We start from the raw sequence: 23357 nt of genomic DNA, 5'->3' as shown, positions 1-23357 counted from the left end.
CATTTTTTTCCCTCATCAATCTACACTCAATACCTTATAATGAAAAATGAAAACAGAATTTTAGAAATGCCTGCAAATTTATTAAAAAGGAAAAACTAAAATATCACATTAACATAAGTATTCAGAACCTTTGCTATGACACTTAAAATTTAGCTCAGGTGCTTTCCATTTCTCTTAATCATCTTCGAGATCTTTCTACACCTTGATTGGAGTCCAGTTATGGTGGATTCAATTGATTGGACATGATTTGGAAAGGGATACACCTGTCTATATAAGATGTCACAGCTGATAATGCATATTAGAGCAAAAACCAAGCCATGAGGTATAATGAACTGGAATGAGTTCCGAGAAAGTATTGTGTTTAGGCACAGATCTGAAAAAGGCTACCAAAAAATATCTGCTGCACTTAAGGTTCCCAAGAGCACATAATTCTTAAATGGAAGATGTTTAAAACAACCAGGTCTATTTCTCGAGCTGGCTGCCCGGCCAAGCTGAGCAATCTGGGGAGATGGGCCTTTGTAAGAAAGGTGACCAAGATAGTCCTCTGCCTGAGTTTCAGAGATCCTGTGCAGAGACGGGAGAAACTTTCAGAAGAACATCTATCACGGCAACACTCCACGATCTGGGCTTTATGGCAGAGTAGCCACATGGAAGTCTTTCCTAAGTGAAAGACACATGAAAGCCTGCTTTGAGTTTGCAAAAAAAAAAAACACCTAAACAATTCTCAGACTGTGAGAAACAAGATTCTCTGGTCTGATGAAACATCACGCCCAGTACCATCCCAATGGTGAAGCATGGTGGTGGCCATATAATGCCGTGGGGATGTTTTTCAATGGCAGGGACAGGGAGATTGGTAGGGGTTGTGGGAAAGCTGAATAGAGCAAAGTACAGAGATATGCTTAACGAAAACCTGGCCCAGAGTGCTCAGGACCTCAGACTAGGCCAAAGGTTCACCTTCCCACAGGACAATGACCCTAAGCACACAGCTAAGTCAACGCAGGGCGGCTTAGGGACAACTCTGTGAATGTCCTTGAGTGACCCAGCCAGAGTCCTGACTTTAACCCAAACAAAAATCTCTGGAGAGACCTGAAAATGGCTGTCCACTGACGGTCTGAATCCAACCTGACAGAATTCGAGATGATCTGCAGAGAAGAATGGCAGAAAATCCCCGAATTCAGCTGTGCAAAGCTTGTCACATCATACCCAAGAAGAATCGCTGCCAAAGGTGCTTCAACTAAGTCCTGAGTAAAGGGTCTGAATGTGATATTTTTAAAACAACTGCCATGTTTGACTAAAAATGTCACTATGCACAGTAAAAGTGAACCAAAACAATAAATTTATGGAACGGACAACTAAACCATTATCTGAATCTCTGTAAAGCCATGGGGAGCAACAAATTATAATAATAGTTCTTTGTAGGTTAATTGATATGAGACATGCCTCCATATTTACCTCCAGAATCACTTCCCTCAGTGTAGTTTCTATGGTTGCCATGGTCATATGGCAAGGTGTAGAGCCTGTTGAAAATGTAGAACCATCATCAAATCCGATGACAGCAGCAAATAGCCATAGCCACTCAAGAGAGTGACAGCCATCCTCTTTACTTGCTACTGCCGCTAACCTCAGCAACACAGAAGGCCCTTTTTTCCAGTTTACACTGGAAACAATAGAGATGGAGGCATAAACTGCTAGCAGTCTGTAAATATCTTTACACATGATGAGGTGATAATGTTTGCTGTCATCTAAGAAGCACCTGATTCAGCTACTTGTTACAGCATGGAGACTTACATTGAATCCTTCTTCATCACAAACATTTTCCTTAGAGAATGCTGTTCTTGTGGATTGGTGATTCAGTGGTGCAGCTGAGAGCAACCTGAGGTCTGCCCATTTTCAACTTCTCCCACCTCATGTTTTCTCTCCCAGCCTCTCTTCAGCTTTTTTCTGTCCGAACTCTGAACAACGCACGTGACAACCATAAGGGCAAATTGATAAGTCTTTTGCGGCAACTTTTAGGCATACCAGGGCATAAATTAGCCTTCTCTCCTGTGTGTCTCCATCCTCCCCTGGGTTTATGTGTCTTCTCCCTCAGGTACCCTTTGAGATCCAGCAGCACATGCACAAGGCCAGTAAGTGAGACAAGTGTTGAACAGTCCATCCTCACAGTACAACCACACACTATGTTTCCAGCCCCCTTACTACTTCGCCACCACCCCTCTGCTCCTCTTTACTCTCAGAGGAAGTCCCCCTTTCCTGAAGCCATCACTCTCAGCAGCTGCTAAGAGCAACACATGTGGCTGAGCAGTGTGAGGTACTCGTTTCTGGTGTATGGAATTGTGGGCAGAAACCACTATGTTTTCTCTGCCTCCCCTTTGATTGAAAGGAATCTACCTTTGTTTTTTTCCACAACTAGACTCAGCTGTTTGACCTCTCTTCGAACTGCCATGTGCTTATTGGCCTTACGCTTTTGGTCTATCTGGACCCACTGTAACTGATGCTTATTGTCAGTTGCATGAAATAAGATAATACTTTACCAACTCACAGCTCAAAAAAAAGTTGTATGGCTGTGACACAGCTTTAATGCAACTCCACGTACAACTGAATGCGGCCTAGGAACTACAGGCTAGGGGCTCAACATCACTTGTCAGTAAAAGAAAGGAAAGCAGTAACTTTTTATATTTTTAACTTAAACTTTAACTTTAAATTATAACTGCAGTAAATTTTGTACAGCAGTAGCATTTTGCTCAATTTTCCCACTTGACAGACCTTGTGGCTCAGTTAAGTAAGCATTCACAGCGTATTACATTTTATCCTTAAGATATCTGTGGAAGTCTGTGGCTGCCATTCTTAAAATGAAACAGTATAATCCAAATAAAATGTTATTCCCAGTTGTATGTAAAAAAGATGTATCATGTGATGACTTTACCTGCAGCCACACAGCTCAACCCACACATATTAGTTTTAATCTTTATTGTTAATTTTCTCCTTGTTTGATTTATGTTGACCTAAAGCACATCACACTCACATTGCACATACATCAGAAAACAGATACAAATGATAGCAAATGATGACATATTGCTTTTGTTTCATACATAATTCTCATAGTTTATTAGGTATTGCTGGCAGTACATTAGTTTCTATTTATAGGGGTAAATAAAATCCTCTTTTAGAAAATTCGCCTGTGCCTGTCAGCCTGGTCCCTCACATATGCCAAAATTAAAATGTTTAAAATTCATTTTAATTTTCAAATGCTCTGAAAAATGCATAGTTTGATGGTCCAACCCCTACTGACAATCTTGACTGACAACTGCATTTCAGAATTTAGTTTTGAATTTGCTGGCACTAAATTTATGGTAATCAGAACACAACAGAGATTTTGATATTCCGGGGAACAACCTCATTTCATATTTTCATATCTAGTCATATTATTCTGGGGGAAACTTTTGATTACAACTGAGATTTTGTCTCTTGCAGGACAACCATGAAAATTCAAGTCAATTCAGGCACTTGGCAACAGTAGAGAGGAAAAACCCTCGTTTAGCAGGAAGAAACCTCCAAAAGAACCAGACTCAGGGTGGGCAGGCATTTGCCTCGACCTCTTTGTTGAGGAGGAGAGATGAGGGGGAGAAGAGAAAGTGTGGGGGGGGCCAGGAACAGCTGTATGTACTGTTGTATTCAAGTACTGTCAGACTGGTTGTATATAGTAATAGTAATGATGATATTGATACTTATAGGTATAACGGTATTATTAATAATAACAGCAGTAATAATATCAGCACCAATTACTACTACTAATAATAATAATTGTTGAGTAGTAGTGGCAGATCCAGATCCAACAGCTCAGGAGTGAGAGATGCCTGCAGAATGGGGAAAGGGAGAGAAAGGAGAGAGAGAGGAACGGCACAAACTACAGGAGAGAGAAGACACAAAGTTAATGACGTGCAGTGTAATATAAAGAAGTGTTCAGTGCGTCATGGGAGTTCCCCTTGCAGCCTCGGCCTATAGCAGCATAACTAAGGGTGTTTCAGGGCTCACCTGAGCCAAATCTAACCATAAGCTTTATCAAAGAGGAAAGTTTTAAACCTAATCTTAAATGTAGAGAGGGAGTCTGCATCCCAAACCGAAACTGGGACTCATTCCACAGTAGAAGAATCTGATAGCTGAAGGCTTTGCCTCCCACTCTACTCTTGGAAACTCTAGGAACCACAAGAAAGTCTGCATTTCGAAATCAGAGTGTTCTATTAGGATAAAAGGGTACTATGAGGTCTATAACATACGATGGAGCTTGGTCATTAAGGGTTTTGTACGTTAGGTGAAGGATTTTGAATTCTATTCTGGATTTTACAGGGAGCCAGTGCAGAGAAGTTAATGTGGAAGAAATATGAACTCTTTTTCTAGTTCCTGTCAGCACTCACGCTGCTTCATTTTGGATATACTGGAGGCTTTTCACAGTTATTGGGACCCACAAATAGTAAAGAATTACAGTAGTGGAGTTTGGAGGTAATCAATACATGGACTAGTCTTTGAGCATGCTTTTGAGACAGGATGTTTCTAATTCTCACAATATAGCACAGGTGCAACAAGGCTGTCCTAGAGACTTGTTTCATGTGTAAGGAAAAGGACATGTCCTGCTCAAAAATTACTCCAAGGTTTATTAAAGTAGAACCTGAGGCCAAGGTAATGCCATCTAAAGTAACTATATGATTAGATAATGGATTTTTTTCTGAGGTGTTAAGGGCCAAGTAAAATAACTTCAGTTTTGTCTGAATTTTGAAGTAAAAATGTTCAGGTCATCCAGGCCTTTACGTCCTTAAGACATGCCTAAAGTTTGAATATGTGATTAGTTTAATCTGGCTTCATAGATAAATACAGCTGGATGACATCTGCGTAGCCATGGAAATTTACTTGGTGCTTCCTCATAATATTGCCTAGGTGGGATATATAGGGTGAAAATGGTCCTAGCACAGAGCCCTGTGGAACATCATGATTAATATTATGTGTAGAATGGAAGTCTTTGTTCACATAACCAAACTGGTATCTATCAAATAAATATGACTGGCCATTCCTTTTCAAATATACACATAATTGGTTTGCAACAGCTTTTTCAAGGATTTTAGAAAAAAATGGAAGTTGGACACTGTAGGTCTATAGTTGGCTAAAACGTCCGGATCAAGAGTAGGCTTTTTAAGTAGAGGTTTAATTAATGCTGTTGTGGACAAAGCACAATATATTGCATGTTTTTATTTTAAAAAAAAACGCAAACTGGACCCATTTGTAATGAAAATTTTCAGAACGGCAATTGTTTTTATATCAAAATTTACAGAAATATCTCAGCTCTATGTGTCCATTTGTGTTAAAAGCATTGTGTAAAGAGATAATTTGGCCCTAAAGCAGAATAATTGATATCAGATTTTTGAAATTCTTCAGATCTTCTGTGAAAGCATACCTTTATTCATGTGGATGAATTGTTTTGGTGCTTGAAATGGGTTTAACAAAGTCTTAGGTTCACAAAAGTAGTGCAATAGATGAATAAAATAGTAGATAAATGTATAATAAATTTCTAAATTGAAATTTTGTAAAATTGTTTTTTGTTGTCTGTCACTGTACTTTCACCAAATGTTAGATAGACTGAGATAAAATGGCACTGAATAATAATTTCATACTACATATCAAGCTTCATGGAATGTGTGCATATGAAAAATGAGCATTACAACAGTTTTTTTTAACCAAACATTTATTATATATATAAAAAACACACTATTTACATTATTTACATCTCTACATGTGTGGCTGCTGGAGAGATGCTGCATGTGGTTCACTGGTACCTGGCAGCTGTAAAGAAATAAAAATTTAGGACATTAATTACTACTAAGTTCACTGAAAGAAAGTTCTCACTCTCTTTCTCCTTTCTTCTTCCAGATCACCCACACACAACAATTCACACCAGAGAGGAATGTGGCCAGTGGGATACTCTCTCCCATTTTACAACTTTACACTTGAGCAGAGATTTTCAGTAATTTTATGTTCAGTATAAAATCACACACATACATAAATAAATAAAATTTAAAAAAATTAATTTAAAAAGTTTCTTCTGCACAAAATAGTATGATACAATGGCCCAAACATATCAATTCATCCATACTATTTGTAAGTGAAGCACACTTTTACACAAGGAAACGTACTGAAGCAGCATATAGCCAAGATGGTCATATATATGCACAAAGTGCACTATTGCTGTGATATTTCAAAACGAAGTTTTTGTAAAATAGATACACTTACCAATCTCCTCATATTCCTCCTCATCTTAGAAATCAGACCAATTGGTTCCTTCATGATTTCCTTAGTGTCCATTTGTTAGTTTCACATAAAAAGTTGACAGACAGAGAAATCGACCACTATGCATGGTGAGAAGCAGATCATGTGTGTGTCAGCTCTCTTCTCTGCCTCCCTGCTCCAGCTGTGTCATGTACGAACTTGTGAGAACAAGGACTGGAAAGTGGAGAGTCTACTGATTCTGACAACATTTGAACCATATTTTCCTACTGTATGATTGCAAAGATATTAATAGAAACATCAAGAAAAAAACGAGATAATGCACCTGTGTGTTCATCAACTTCAGAATATTATTATTATTATTTCAGTGCCATTTGGGGGTCCAGTGACTGACAAATAAATTACATATTTGTCAACAGAGTTTTTAATTTCAATTTTCTTTTCACTGTAATTATGCATTTTCAAACAAGATTCAGGAATAAGGGGTTACAAAATTTCAATTTTAATTCTATTAACCATCATGCAAATAAAAAAGAATTTTCAATTTAAAGTTGAATTTGATTTCATTTTAATATTGGCTGCCACTAACTTCCATACATGTCATGATATCAGTGCAATGTGTGGTTTGGCTTGATTTAATGATATATTGGAGCAATGACCGCACTGTCCTGTCATGCTCCTCCGACCACAAATATCAATAGATACAAATCCTGACACAATCATGTACAGAACAACTTAATGGCTTTCGACAGATAGTCTGGTTGCTCACCCTTCTATGTAAAGTCAGTCAGATATATCAATCTACCACCTGTAGACAGCCCAGTCAATACATAGACCTGATGCAACAAACCTCCTCTCACTCCAGTGGCCAATTTACAATTATTAAGGCATGGTGTTACAGGTGGTCTCGATGTTTAAAGATGACAGAGGTGAAGCACAGAAGCAACATATAATACAAAACCTTTAAATATTTCATTCTAATGTGGAGCTTTATAGCCTAACAGCTTTTTATCCATAGACCTTCTCATTTACACAACATTTAGGATGCACTGTTGTAGCTAATTCATGGTGTATACTGTATGAATCAGTTAATACTAATAGTAATTAATTACTAATTAATACTAATAGATAGTTTATGGAGATTAAAAAACAGCAAACAGCAGCTTCAATAGACCAAAATACAATGTAACCACAAGCAGAACTCACATTTTCTTGACTTACCATGACAGTTAGCATATTTTTTACCTATAGTTGCTTTAATTTGATAGTTATTGCTAATACTGCTAGTTAAGTAAAAGATACAGGAATGTTTTCATAAATAGATTCTTGAAACATGAATCTATTTATGAATACTCAAAGAGGGAGGAAAAGCACTGGTGGTGTAAATTCTATACACAAAATACGATCTGTTAACATAACCTGCATGCACTGCAAATGAACTGCTGAACAGAGTGTTCCACTTAAAGGATAATTCCAATATTCTTCAACCAGGAAATACACCAGGTTGAAAAATACTGGAGTTATCCTTTAGTGGAGGATGTCAAAAAGCGTTCTGTGAAAGCTAGGAGTCCTCCAAATTAAACAACAAAATTTGGTGTTTGTAACTGCCTTTTAGAACAACACATAGAAATGTTATCTGATCTGACGCTACAATCAGCAGGGTGATATCATTAGTCTGTGCCCTCCAAAATGGTCACAAATCACTGAGGAAATATAATTACAGTTTATGATGAGACAATGCTATGGCTAACTTTTGGTAAGTTTAGGCACAAATCTATTTATTTATGGTTGGGGAATAAAGGGTACTTTGTTAAAGTTAAGGGTCTTTGCCATCCTGAATACAATAATTACTACATGGTTAAGGTTAGGGGACGATTGTGTTCATGGTTAAAAGAAACAAACATTGACTGTCAGTAGAGACAGGAACAAGCAGCAGTCACTGGTGGACTTGGTCCCTCTATAATAACATTACCTGACTTCCTCCTTTACTCACATGACAATTACTATGGGCTTTATCACTCAAACATAAGCATATGTCGTTTTGGGTTACTTGCTGAAATGACTGATGTTGACAATTTTTCTTGGTAGGAAAATTCCGAAATTGTCTACTGCGGATAGACAAAGCAGGTTGTGCAAATGCAAGTACATCTAAAAGGAAATGAGAACACTTCATCATAGAATAAGTTCTATAAGGCACTGAGGACCAGAGATTGAGGATCATGGATCCTCTGGATACTATGGATCCTGTTTTCCCTTGAGTGAAATCCTGAACAAAACATTTTAGTGTGACAGCGGGAAAGTGTATGGCATTAAATCTTAAATCTAATTTTAGTTTTATAGAATTGTACTAATCCCCAGGGAATAAACTAGTTTGGTGCCACGCACATGTGACCAAGTTGACAACAGGAGGGCAATGCCAGCTACTTCATGACAAGACTTTGATAATAATACGGTGATTGTTGTGTTGTAAAACACCAAAACTGATGTGGAGGCCTACATGGACAGAGTACTGTATATCTGTGTCTGGATAGTTGCGTGATACTCAGGGTTAAATTATATAAGGCATGGTTAATTATTCTTTAATAATGGTTTTGTCAATGATGATTAGTCTGGATTAATGGATTGAGAAACTATGAAGCACAGAACTGATCTAGAACTACCCTCACACTGCAGGTAATTTTAGGCTATAGCTTACCTTCCCTTAATGTTCAGTGCATAGGAAAAGTGTGTGTTAAATATCAGAAACAGTTTCAAAAAGGTGTAAGACCTTAAAAACACAAGCCATACAACTATGGAGAGAAGTATCGTAGGAGTATCATGACATGAATGTAGCAGCTCATCTAGCGGATTTAGCTAACTTTAGCTGACATTACCTGAAATATTAAGCTTGTAGTTCAAGATCCAAATCATACAGGCTCTGATTAGAATGATGTCACTGTACCTTGGTTTTTGTGGTATTCTCATAAGAAAGTAGTCCTGTCCTGGACTAGTTAGCTATATTGTATCAACCACAAATTAACCTAATTCTTAAATTACTATCATGTTGTTACAGTCAGTTGATAGGGTGATAAGCTATTTTGTGTTTTATGAAAAATGCCCCTTTGGAAATCCGGACTCGCAAGTTTTCCAACAGTACTTAAACTAGACATGCATTTGTGGATCACAGTCTGGAAAAAGACTCTCAATCTTGGGGGCCAAGTACATGTCCAAAATATACTTGAACATGAATTGAGATACAGTTCTGCTACCCAAATGGATTGGTTATTTTCAAAAAAAAAATATTCATAACAAAATAATTTATTTATTCTATTTTATATATTGTTTTATTTCTACAAAATGTATTTCTTTCTCGCTCTGAAAGTGCTATTAATCCGCATTCGTGTGTGTCATGTTTACATAATGTCGAGAGGAAAGAGCGAAAAGAGATATAGTTTAGCAGTAACAGTCAGTATTGGATGAAATATAGCAAAATCATAGTTTCTGGTTAGGTTAATTTTTCTCAAAGTTGGCACCAGTAAGGTTTAGGTGGTTCTAGTGTCATGAGGTTTGAGTGTTATTTTCCCTTTGTACAACTAAAAGTTGTGTAACTTAACTAAACTGCAGTAGCGAGTCTCACCAAAGTCTGCAGTCAACAGCAATCCGGAGCAACATCCACAGATTAACAGGCTAACAGGGTAACAAGCACTGAGTTTACTGATTCTGCTACATAAACAAATCTAGTGAGTCCGAAGGTCCCAAACGCTCTCTTTGGCAGTCATTGGCGTATGGGCTGGAGTTCAGTTTGTACAGGAAGTGTCGAGGGCAGTGAGCACGAGAACTGGTATCAGCAGCAGTCGAGTTGAGTATATGGGATTGAGGTACTGACCTGTCTCAGCAGCAAGTTAACACAACTACAGTAAGCCCCGAGGGGAAAACATGTTTCAGTCAGTTACCTTCCACACCGCTTAAAGCTAAACTTTGTCACACGGTACTCAAATGACTTTGTAACACTATTTAAGGTTGTAATGCTTTCATTTATATGGCTGGCAGTTAGTTTGGTAAAATATAAAAGTCAAGTAGTCTGGAGATGGTGAATTGATGGCTTAGAGTGTGGGCACACAGCTATTTCCTGGAGACAGTACATACTAGTGTAAACTTGATTCGTATCGATCTCCCAAAAATACCAGTGGAAAATATTCAGTCATTCATTTTTTGCTAGCACTGGTTGGTTAAGGCTTTAAACTTGTGAGTACAGGCTGGCTTTGAGTCCCATGCAGTACTCTAAACTGAGTGAGGAACAGTAACAAGTACACATGTATAACAAGTCGAAAAGGCAGTATAAGAGCGGATTAAAATACTGTAAACAAAATAAATATGTACAGCCCCTGTATAAAACTGATTTCCATCAGAAATTATGTTTTTTTCTTGATAAACAACTTGACAGAGATAAAGTCTTCAGTGCAACTTTGACAAAATTCAGAGATGGTGAGTGGACAGCCTTGAGCTGTGGTAAGTGTTGCACTTAGATAATGATGCCCAAAAAGCCACAGAGCTCCATTGTACCCGTATTGCTGCTTCTGTCAGAGCAGACTGGCTGTCCAAGGTCAGTTTCTCCAGGCGCAGGAGGGAAAGACAGTCAAGAATCAGAGGAGTGAATCGGGTGGAGGAGGGATGGGCTGATAAGGACGAGAGCTGGAGGAAGGAAGAGGAGATAGAGGAGTAAAATATAAACAAAGAGGTGGTGCTTGTCTGCTGTGGTAACCAGCGGTAATGGCTGCGCCCTTTTTCATAATTCACAGTTGGGAGAGGGGGCTTAGAGATCTATTTGGACATCAGTATCACAGGAGGGGGATCTGCAGGACATGGCCTGACAGGATGGCCTCCGACCTCTCCTCTTGCCAGAGCTGCTTTGGGTACCATGAAATACCCAAGGGGCCCCAAGACTAGCACAGTGTGTGTCAAAGCCCTCAGTGGTGTCAGATGGCTTGAGGCCTTTTTTAAATGTATTTTTCAAAAGGGGGGAAATCAATAACTTGGGTCGGGAGAGGCGGCTTCAGAAACTTGAGCCTGTGATATTTACTTTGCTGTAAGGCAAAGCATGTTCAGAGCACTTGTCAAAGATAGGCTTCCAAGAGCACATTTGGTTGTAAGACAAAAATAGGTCGATAAATGGACCTGAAGTCACTTTTTTTTTTAAATCTTTTTTTTTTTTTTTAAATCATCAGTGTCATGCAGTTTTTACACTCAGTAGCTTATATTCAAGATTTTGTCTGTACTATTCTAAGTAACTGATTTTTAATGTAATTAAAACATACACTGTATCATACATTAAGAAGAGAGTAAAGGTGAACTCATGCTTTTCTACTGAGGTGATTGAGTGGTCTCATCTTATATGCCTACAGTGTATAAAGTGATTGATGGTCCATGTATCTTTTGGTCATTAATTTTTCTCTTTCAGAAATGGGTATTCAAAAACAAAATATGAGTGATTATTTGATTTTCATTTTAAAATACAAAAATTTAAAAAAAATGGTTTGATATTCATTTTCTGTTTTGTAGAACAAACAAATAAAATCACCAGAAAATTTAAATGAAAAAAGGCCTATTCCTTCATATTCTGAGACAGGTTTTATGCCAAGTGCTGCCAGCCTGCCAAGTACTGTGTGACTGAATGCACACAGCTAAAATGGAAACTACTGGACATTTTAATGATGAAGTACAGCTTGAAAACGATGCAATAATCTTTGGCGGGTTTATCAACGATGATAAGTTATCCGAAGTCTATCACTGTAGCATAGTAAATGTAGCATTCTTGATACGCTTCATCTGCACATTTCTGAAGGCAAGCTCTGGGTTTTTAGGCATAGCATTTCAGACATTTATAGAAAATTGTTCTGCAATGACGCTTTCAAATGTAGACCACCACCGTTTGATTCCTCCCTCAGTTGTGTAAGAGCTGGAAGCAGTGCTGATAATAGCTGTCAAGTAATGTTTTAGCTATTAGGTCATAATTAATTGTCTTCAATTCAAAATGTCGAGGAAAAATGGTCCAAATATAACTTAAACCATTTAATATTCTCTACATTATGAACACAGAACACAAAGCAACCCAAGCTGACCAGTTACTTGTGGCCATGTAGCCCGAACATGTAGTCACATTTTTGAGTAGTATCACATCAGCTATAGTTGGACCCTTTACATAACTACAGAGCACATAGATAATAGTGCTGTTCAACACAAGATTAAGGATCATGATATAGTTGCTTTAAACCACATGTTTGCAAACTGTTCATGGCTACCTTGCATATCCTGCTTTCCTCCAGAACTTCGTATACATACTTCCCCCCACAGTTGGGACATATTTCAGGATGTGAACTAAGTTCAACAGCAGAACAGAGTCCAACCAATTCTTGATTTTTGAGGCTGAGGCTAATATTGATAATTAAGAGTTTTTAAGAGAAAAAAAAAGGATATATTGGCAAGTATTGTTTTTTTTAACATTACCTTACTGTTACATTGCTTACATTTCTGACAAGGATCCCTTAGATTTAGTTATTAAAGGATTGGGACAAAGATATGTCATGAGCAGAACATTTTACAGTTGTAAGCAAACTCTGTAACGGTAAAACTATTTCCAAATTACTTCAAACTTATCTTTGGCATTTCTGTACTGACATTTCCTGTTAGTGACTGACCAGTAAATTTGAATACTAATATATCACAATAAGTTAATATTGGTTTACCTCCTTAACGATACAGTAACAGTTTATGACAACTGTAACAGTTTCACAATGGTTAGTTATGTTTACACTGTACAAAATTGGGAGAGTTCAAGCGGGATATTGGGTCACAGATGAGTCCAATTCTACCCCTGGATGTTATTTTTTTGCATACGCACTGTTAAAAGCAAGTATATAGAGAACCAAAGTACTCAGAAATTTTAGCCAGACTAACATGATCAAAAATTAAATATCCTCTCCACGTAGTCAGACTGAAGATAGAAAACAGTTTAGGATGGGTTGCGAAACTGCAATGATTGCAACGTCCTGGGTTTCCCTACAATGCATCTTGGATTGCACTCTGGCCAGAGACAAAGCGGGTAATTGGATTCACATTGTGTCTGCGAGGGGAAGAAGGGAACAAACTCCACCTCTCTGCAGGCTGGCCCATGGCGGCCAGTGTGATGGTGATATTGTACTGACCCTGCCTATCAGGGGTCACGATGGGGAATTATAGTGTCAGTTGTCAAGTCAAGACCCATATTCTGCCCAGAGGTAAGGCACATTCACAGCTCCAGGGGACTAAACCAGACTCTCGGACACACTCACACACACAGACACACGGAAACACATACACACTTTATCTCTCTTTTTTTGAGCACTCATTCTCTCTCACTGCACAGCCCTGCTTTCATTGGGTTTATGGGCCTATTGTTGCCCTCCAGGGGCAAGAGAGGGTAGAGAAATTACTGGCTACAGCAGAGCTTAACCACTGAGTCAGAGTGACAGACACTGAGGGCTGATATCTACTGGTACATCAGTTCATACTCTATAAAACAAACACAACACTGGTTGTGTATTGTTTTTGTCCAAGCCACCAAAACATAGCTACAAATTTTTGTGTAGCGTTCCACATTTAAAAAACTGTGTCCCTATTTAAGGAAATATCATGAACTGAAGATCAGACGCGAACATAATATCTTGTCAAATTAACCTCCTTAATTTAGCACAGTTTCCCAAAGACAATTGTGTAGCAGAGGTGGTAAGACACCGAGATTCTAGCATGAAGTTTGAAGTCTATGAAGTTTGTTTTATTTCATAAGCCAGTTTAAACTTTTATGATGTTAGCAGAGGTGATCTGTTTTTCAGGTGGGGTGGCCTGCCCCCATTAGAAAACACTGAAGGAAACCCTGCTTAGAAGAACCAGAGTTTGCTTCCTCTTTCATAGTTGCACATCATGTTGTGATACCAAGCTCAAAAATACAGTACTTCAAAGTGAGAATAATAATTTATTTTTTGACAGTTGCCATTGAGGATATAAGAAAACAAGATAATGATAAATGCTGAAATACAGTGCAGCAGTAGCACAAGTAGAAATTAGTCATATCATCAGCAAACTAGCTGAATAATGTCAGCTACCCAATAAATATCTATCTATCTAAAGATTGCCTTTTTTCATACAGTATATTGACTGTATATTAATTAGTAGTGTAGTTACATTTGTAAATAACTGTATTTTCTTTTGAAATATTGGGAAGTAAAATTCATCTCAATTTAACTTTATTTTCATGTCATATCATTCTTCAGGTTTTGGTCTCTACTCACCTCTAAGTTGAGGACTCAAAATCCTGTTTTGGAGGAGGAGTTTTCCTATGTAAGAAATTATATCAAACATACGCCTTCCTTCATGTACAACTCAGAAGGTTTAGATCACTCAGTTGCTTCTACAAGGCCACACTCTCATTGTCTGTTGTTTGTGTAAAATAAGAAAAACTGTCAACTGGAGGAATGGACTTTCTTAATGTAAGTTTTGAGTATTTCAGAAATTATACTGATCCTTTGACCTGCTCTTATTTAGAAATTGAAGTATACTGTAGAGTCTCTTTTCAATGCGTACACAAAAATGCATACACACACACACACACACACACATACACACACTCCTGTTGGTAGTTGACCTCTCCTAGCAGCCAGCCATGTCCTTAAGAAGAATCTGTCTCCTGTCCAGTTTTTTCTATCAGCTCTCCCATCACACGCTGACACCAGAGCAGCACTTCAAAGAGGCTTGCTTTTGATGCTAACCATCAATATGCATTTCATCCTGCACTACTTTCTCCCCTGAATTCCTCCTCTGTGTCTTCTCTCCACAGTAATTGCCTTCAAAGCCAATTAGCACAAATTATTTGCGACCGCACTGGTGGTAAAAATCCAGAGCTTGTCGGTGAAGGTGTCATGGAGGTCAGATGTATTAGCTCAGTGGCTCCCATTTTGTGTAAGCTCTTTCCGGTCTCTACTTGTACAAATAGGCTATCAACACAACCCGTGTCAACCTTCCTACATTAATCGCCAAATGTCTTGCAGGGGGGTTTCTATAAATTAGTAGAGCAGCAGCTCACAATTTTTCAAGGCTGACAGGACATGATGCCCTAAACATGTGAGACTGGTAAGTATGTTTAGTTAATTTGTCGGGTTGCGGGTTGGCGGTTTGCATCCGCAGCCTGAGCCGATGTTTAGCTAATGCTGCCAGAGCCATTTCATTGCAGTGCCTGCCTGTATTCCCCCTCGGAAAATACATGTTTTACTCTGTGAGCCAGATCAAAGCAGAGAAGCCGGGATCAAAGACCAGCATCACGCCGCTTTGGTCACATCTGTGTTGTTTACTTGAATGCTAAAGGCACTTATATCAAATATTACCAACTTTGAAAGATATATGTGTTGAATCAAAGTATTTTGATGTCACTTTTGAAGTACATCAGTGCATTTGGGGTTCATTTTGAAAATCTCCCCACAATTTCACAACAATTTTGTAAGCTTTAAACAAGATGGGAGGACTGAGCCCTAGTAGAGTTTGCATCTGTTTGCATCTCCCCCACATTTCCAAATTCCGCCACATCCTCGCTATCAACAGCAAGGCCCCCTGTAGGTATGTCTCTGAAGAGCTCCCAGTGTCCATGCAATGGACTTAACTCCACAGGATCAAACACTTCCCATCAGTCCTTTACCTTATAAGATATAAATATAATGAAAAAGAGGGGGGAAACGATATGGATACTGTACCACTTTCAGGCTGTTGTTTATCTGTTGACCTCAGATATTTTCTCCTCAGTAATCTCCCCCGATGGGAGGCTGAAGAGGAGGAGGAGGTGAGGCAGCTGAGGGGGAGTGGTGGGTTGAGGTGGGGGGGTGGCTAAGTAGCAAAGAGGGAGGAGGAGGAGAAGAAGGGGGTTCAGTGACCTGTGAGCCAGCCTGCTGTTGGGCTGGGGGCTAACTCCCCCCAACCACCCTACCACCCACCCACCAACCCACTACCCTTACCCCACCCCCTTTCCCTTTACCTCTAACTGGATTATAGACCCTGCCATTCCCCTTGCAAAGCAGCAGACCAGATCTGACACCCAACCAACACACTTACGCACACACACACACACACACACACACACACACACACACACACACACACACACACACACACATATATATAATTAGGGGTACATCTATGAAACCACACTTACCCCTCCTTCTATTGGAAGTCTCTTTAGTCTTTCTCCTCCGTCCCCTCCAGGAAGGTGAGGGGGCACAAGGGTAGGAGGGACACAACGCACCTACTCCCCTTAAACATCACCCGAACCCTCTCTCTCTCTCTGTCTTTTTCTCTCTGCCAGCAGCTGACCCCTGACAGAGTGGTATGTGTTGGATAAGTATGTCAGGACTCAGGAGGAATGTAAGGTTCAGTGGTTTGGGGTGATCTGCTGTGTCTGGCTCTGTTTCACCACCAGGACTTACTGGTGGACCTTTCGAGATATACATGATTACACACACACAAACACACACACACACACACACACACACACACACACACACACACACACACACACACACACACACACACACACACACACACAATCCTTACCAACTGCTTGATTGCAGACTATGAGACCACAACAACAGAGCAAGTTTCCTTGTTTAGTTTCTCAAGTCCCTAATTTAAAAACAAAAATACATTTCAATGCAGTAGGAAATTAGTTTAACATCCATACAATCTGCAGGAATTGTGAAACAAATAATCATATTACTGAGAGAAAATTATACTAAAGTGTAAAAAGTATCATGTAGATGTGCAGCAATTTCAGGCTGTAGCAGGCTGCCTGTCGGTGAAGTTTTAGTATATTACATCTTAAGTCTTAATTCTTAAGTCTTTGTACAGGCATGATGTTACTAAAACTGGCAACCTTACTGTGATGACAAGGCTCTGTAAAGCTGCAAACTGAGTTTTGAACTGAGTTTTGTTTACCAAGAAAATAGTTCCAGCCTATAACAACCTCTAAAACAACACAAAATTCATACACAACATGTTCCTAATCATCAGAATTTAAAGAACATTTTAAGAACCACACTTTTGACACAACTCAGAGGATTATTGGAGTCACTTAATCTCAAGCTTAAAAAAAAAAAACCCTTCAGGAGCCTTCCTTTACGAAAAAAAACCCAGTTTGTCTAAATCGCAGTGATAGATACCTCTAAACCTGGACAAATAAAACAAAAACAATCTGTCATTGTTAACAAATAAGTATAGTTTTCTGTAGTATGGGTTAACTGACTCTTTATGATAGTGCAAGCAAGGTAAAACAAGGCTAAAAATTAAGTCAAAAACTGCAGTATGAACTCTCGCTAAATCACCCTCTTCTTTCTCACCTCCCAAGAAATTATGAGGAGAAATAAAACTGCGTGACCAAATGCAGAGAGAGAGGATAAAAGACATGTAGACTGTATATCATATACTCATATATATCATATATATCATATATACCAAGTGCAGGAGAGGTGTGCAGTGCAGCTCAGTTCAGCAAGCAGGTCAGCGCTTCAAGGTCCTACACTGGCTGACTGACAGTTTGCTCTCACAGGGCTGAGTGGCCTGAACATTTCATGTGTAAACCATTGCTAGTCCGGCTAGTTTCAGATGTCATGAAGAGGAGCTGGCAGATGGAGAGCAGCCACAGCATATGCAGTCCGACACTCCCAGCCCCCGGAGCAAATGCACCAACACAAATGCCTGCTCAGGCAACCGGAAGAGGTGACAAAACACATCAGGTAACTTTGCCTTTCCGGATGGTTCCCACCCTCTCCTGTCACAGATGCTAGATACCTTCACTTCAGACATTAATGGTCATTGATAGCGACAGGCACCTTTCTGAGGTAGGACATGTGTAGTGGAGGCGTTTAACTGGTTGTTAACCAGTGCAGCAGATGCCAACTGGTAGCTACCAGCCAGAAAAACAGAGCCATAAATATTATAACAAGGCTCTCTCTTAACATCTTCAGAGGTCATAGCAATTAAGTGTTCATGTGCACAATGGACAGTTGTCGGTAGAAAAGGAGAGCATAATTAAGAAAGCAAGGCTCATTAGTGGCCCTGTTGATGTTGAATAGGACAACAGTTTAGGGTTTCTAATTCTATTAAGTAGTATGCATTTAAAGACAACGCAATTACAAAGCAAAAATGTCTAATATCAGGGCTGGCCGTGAAGACTAAAAATCATCATGATTAATTGTCACATTTAGCCCTGTAATGGTAAATGAAACAATATCTTAAATACACTTGCGCACAAGATTCTCACTGCTCCCAGTGGAGCTCCTATAAAAGGAAACAAGGCTTTGTAACCAGCTACCAGTTATGATAACATTGTACTCACTAAATTAATGGCTGAGACCCCAGAATGTGATAAAGGTCCAACAGAGTGAGAATAATATTGTTTAAAAAAAGCCTAGTGTCCGTGTAATCCCCATCCCACCCTCCTCTCACGAATATTAGTGAATACTACTAGTTTTTAACTATTTGCAGGTTTTATACCTGATCATTATCTGTTCTTGTTGCTGAGCAAACCGATGAAAACCTAAAAGCTGAAATATGAACACTGTTAGAGTAGTTTGATCACTACAGAGGCTAAAACAGCATTTTTGTAACAAAACTGAAACAGAAGGATGATACTTCTACCCACAAATGTTTTTAGTTTGGTTTTAAGATGATGAACACTCCTTTTTCATTTGTTCTCCATCTTTAATTGCAGCACAACTAGTATCCTTTAGTCATTGGTTGCAAACAAATTTAAACTTTCAATGCAATTTGTTTCCACACCACGTACCTCAGCAAAGAACTGTCACAACGCACCTGTAACATCTTGTTTGTTTTATGCATTACTTCCTGTTTTACTTTAAAATACTCAGATGTCTTGTCATTTCAGTTTCCTCCCCTCATGTGTCTCCTGCCTTTAATCATCCACGCTGGTCTCCAATTACATTCCTGCCCCTGATGTTCCTGTCTGTAGACCCTGTGTATATATACTTCCCTGTTTCTCCTACCCCTTTTCCAGATTGTCTTTGTTACCTTGTGTGTGCATAGCTCTCTAGCATTCCTTCCTAGTGTTTGATCCCATAGTTTTTGACTCAGTTTGTCTCTTGGTTTTTGGATATCTGCCTGCTCCCTGTCTGCTCCTGTTTGCCCTGTTTGGACTGCCTTACTTGTCTATGAACTCTTTGAGCTCCAGTAAAGACTTTGACTTTTTACATCCACCCTCGTCTGCTGTGAGTTTCTCTGCGTTTGTGTTTCTGTGTCTACCAGAATTGTTACAGTACTATCTGGTCATGACAGACTCAGCAGAGAATGATACCCTTCGCACCGCTCTCCAGTCACAGGAATCAATTGCATGACCATTAACAGAAACAGACAGGTGGCAGATTATGCCATCCATTTCTGGACTCTGGCAGCAGACAAAGAATGGAACACCCATTCTTTGTCCAATTTGTTCCTACATGCCTTATCTGATGACATTAAAGACCAACTAGCACCCCTAGACCTACCGGATAACTTCACTTGCCATAAAGATTGACAATCGTTTGTTTGAGAGAAAGAAAGAGAAGGCCAGATCCGCGAAAAGAGAGCCCAGCCACTGGGGGCAGTCCACTTCCTTGCCAGTGACCAGTCATCAGTCCAGTCAGTGGCAACTTCCATAGAGGAGATAAAAGCGCTTTCTTGGTGCAGGGAGGAGCCCATGCAGGTGCGTTTGACTCACCTTTTTCTGGAGGAATGACACCACCAACTAATGGAGGAAATGTACATCTTTCCGGCGTTCCCCCCCATCTACCTAGACCTGAAAGAGGGTTTTTGGTGAAGCCCGTGCCACATCCCTGCCTCCTCATAGACCACACGACTGTGCCACTGACCTTCTCCATGGTGCATCTCCTCTCAAAGGCTGCATTTGCTCCCAGACTGCCCTGGAGAAGGAGTCAAGGGATCATACACAGTTAGGTACATTATTTGGACAGTGACACAATTTTCGTAATTTTGCCTCTGTACACCACCGCAATGGATTGGAAACAAAGTCATTTTTATGGAAAAGTCCCTCATTTTCAGAGGCTGAAAATAATTGGACAAACCAACACAGTTCAAAATATAAGGATTATTTTCAATACTTGGATGAAAATCATTTGCAAGTCAAAGATTGCTTGAAGTCTGGGACCCATGGACATGAGTTTCCTCCCTTGGGATGCTTTGCCAGGCCTTTACTGCAGCCGCCTTCAGTTGCTGGCTGTTTGTGGGTCTTTCTGCCCTCAGTTATGTCTTCAGGAAGTGAAAAACATGCTCAACTGGGATGAGGCCAGGTGACTCCCTTGGCCATTGAAGAATATTCAATTTCTTTGCCTGGAGAAGCCCCTGGGTTGCTTTCACAGTATGTTTTTGGTCGTTATCCATCTGTGCTGTGAAGCACTGTCCTATCGGTTTTGCAGCATGTGGCTGAATCTGAGCAGATAGTGTAGCCCTATACACTTCAGAATTCATCTTGCTCTTCTATCAGCAATCACATCATCAATAAACACCAATAACCCAGTTCCACTGGCAGCCATACATGCTCATGCCATAATACTGCCTCCACCATGTTTGACAGATGATGTGGTATGCTTTGGATCATGAGCTGTTCGGCTCCTTCTCGATACTCTTCTCTTCCCATCATTCTGGTATAAGTTAATCTTGGTTTCATCTGTTAGGTTTCATCTGTTCCAAACTGGACAGGCTTTTTTAGATGTTTTCTGGCAAAGTCTAATCTGGCCTTCCTCTCCTTGAGTGTTACCAGTGGTTTACACCCTGTGTGTTTACATTCATGAAGGCATCTCTTGATTTGAAAACGGCCTTCAACAGTGGTTACTATAAGTACTTGGTAATGCCTTTAGATCTCACTAATCCACAAGCTGTTTTCCAGTTTCTAGTTAATGGTATTCTTCGTAACATGCGGAATCACTTTGGGTTTGTTTTACTTGGATGACATTCTGACTTATTCCAATAATGAGAGAGCATGAGCAGCATGCCCAATAGGTTTTTCAATGGCTATTGGAGAACCAGCTGTTTGTTAAGGCCAAGAAACGTGAATTCCACCAGCAGTCAGTCTCCTTCTTTGGGTTCATGGTGTCGCCTGGGAATATTCAAATGGACCAGGCTAAGGTTAGTTCTGAGTTGGATTGGCTGGTTCTGACCTACCACAAGCAATTGCATAGATTTCTGGAATTTGTTCACTTTTATTGACATCTCATCAGGAATTACAGCTCTACAGCAGGCCCTTTGCATCCTCTCACCTCTCCTATGATTTCTATGGAACCCCCAAGCCAATGAGGCCTTCTGGATCATGCAACACCAGTTTGGCTCCTCTCCCATTCTCACAATACCACACCCCAAGCTCCAGTTCATCGTCAAAGTCAACGACATGGATGTGGAAGTGGGAGCTTTTTCAGCAATCTCCCAATGACAACAAGGTACATCCATGTTCTATGTTTGTAGGAAACTGTCCCCTGCTGAAAGGAATTATGATGTTGGTAACCATGAGTTGTTAGCCATAAAGCAGGCACTGGGTGAGTTATAGTCCCACATCTCACTGGACTTTGTCACAGGTTTGCCCCCCTCTTAAGGTAACAGTGTTGTCATTCTCACCATCATTGCTTGCTTATTCAAGATAGCACATTTCGTTCCTTTGCCCAAACTCCCCTTTGCCACAGGAGGTTGTCTCGGACAGTGGTCCACAGGTTTCCTCTTATTTCTGGAAAGAGTTCTGCAGACTGATTGGTGCCAAAGCCAGTCTCTCCTCTGGGATTCACCATCAGTCCAATGACTAAATCGGTCAAGTACTGTAACTTTGAGAACCCTGTCTGAACTGAGTTTATTAGGGATATAACAGCAATCAATATTTGATTAAAAATAATATCAATCTTTTTTCATTGCTATCATTTAAAAAAAAAGGGATTAGACGGGCAATTTTTATCAACTAAGATCAGACAAGTTCAAATGGGGGATAAGAAGAGGCAGGTCAGACAATAACCAGTATAAGTCTCATATCTACACTGGAAAAATATCCTTGAAAAAAGATCATATATCAAACAAATATGAGGTCAATAGTATCATGTTACACAAGTAAATATTTCAATGCACCACAATTATTTTTAACGAAATATCGAGTAAATAGCCCACAAAACATACATGGTCAAGAATTATTAAAAAAAATGAAACAAGCACACATTATCATGCTTCACATTGTGAATTTGATACCTTGTGAGGGTCCATGACTGAGACACTGTATCTCCAATAAACTTACTGCCAAGTGTGAATTCAACTTTTTCTTTTATAATTTCATTTTTCTGCATGCAGAAAAGGTGCCAAAATGGGTGTATAGACAAGGGGTGTATAGACAAAATTTAATTCGACCCATGATGTTAGCACACGATGACTGACAGTAGTTTGAAATTCAGATTATACAAGAGATTCATTGTGTCAGTTTTAGTAAATTTTTGGTTTATTGACCAGCCCTATCTCATAGCAGAACTGACAAAAGGTCAGGCCAGTAAAATACACTCTTCATAACTGCAGCAGAATTCAAGAAAGGGCTTTATTGTCTAAGTAGGTTCAGTCATCTTTCATTTTAGATTACATTATCAAATATCCAAACAACAGCTAGTGTGTACATCAGGAAATAAAGAAATGGGATGTATTAGATGATAATTAGCTGCAGTTTTGTTCTCTCAGCAGATGTCCTTGAGTTTTCTACAGGGGGATTACATGCTGGAGCAGGGTGGGGGGAAGGCAGGGTGGCATACCAAGTCCAGTCATTAATCCTGAGTTCTCAAAATTTCACATCACAGCCAGGGCTGGGGTGTCAGCAAATCCCCTCCGCTGCTGCAATTGGTGACATTACACTAAAATATTAAACACTTGTGTGCATCATGCTTTTTATGCATTGACGCACATTTTGTGTAGTGCTTAGGAATATGAAAGCATAATTTATATTTCAGGAGTTTGACACCTTGACATTTTGGCACCTCTGTTTTGAATTTCAGCATGCGGTTTGACATGTT

General features: G+C 39.6%; 1 protein-coding gene across 1 annotated transcript; it reads left to right on the top strand.

Moving 5' to 3' along the window:
• Positions 1-327: 327 nt before the first annotated feature.
• si:dkey-77f5.3 (uncharacterized protein LOC326903 homolog) lies at positions 328-2134 on the top strand. The gene is given in 8 exon segments (XM_040126403.1): positions 328-424; positions 427-534; positions 537-617; positions 620-702; positions 705-765; positions 768-1001; positions 1004-1233; positions 2090-2134. Coding segments are annotated over 8 exon segments (939 nt in total).
• The last annotated feature ends 21223 nt before the right edge of the window (positions 2135-23357 follow it).

This window comes from Xiphias gladius, chromosome 1 (genome assembly GCF_016859285.1).
Source record: "Xiphias gladius isolate SHS-SW01 ecotype Sanya breed wild chromosome 1, ASM1685928v1, whole genome shotgun sequence".
In the NCBI taxonomy this organism is placed as follows: domain Eukaryota; kingdom Metazoa; phylum Chordata; class Actinopteri; order Istiophoriformes; family Xiphiidae; genus Xiphias; species Xiphias gladius.
The sequence above is the reverse complement of the archived record's forward strand: the minus strand, read 5'-3'. Positions and strand labels throughout refer to the sequence as shown.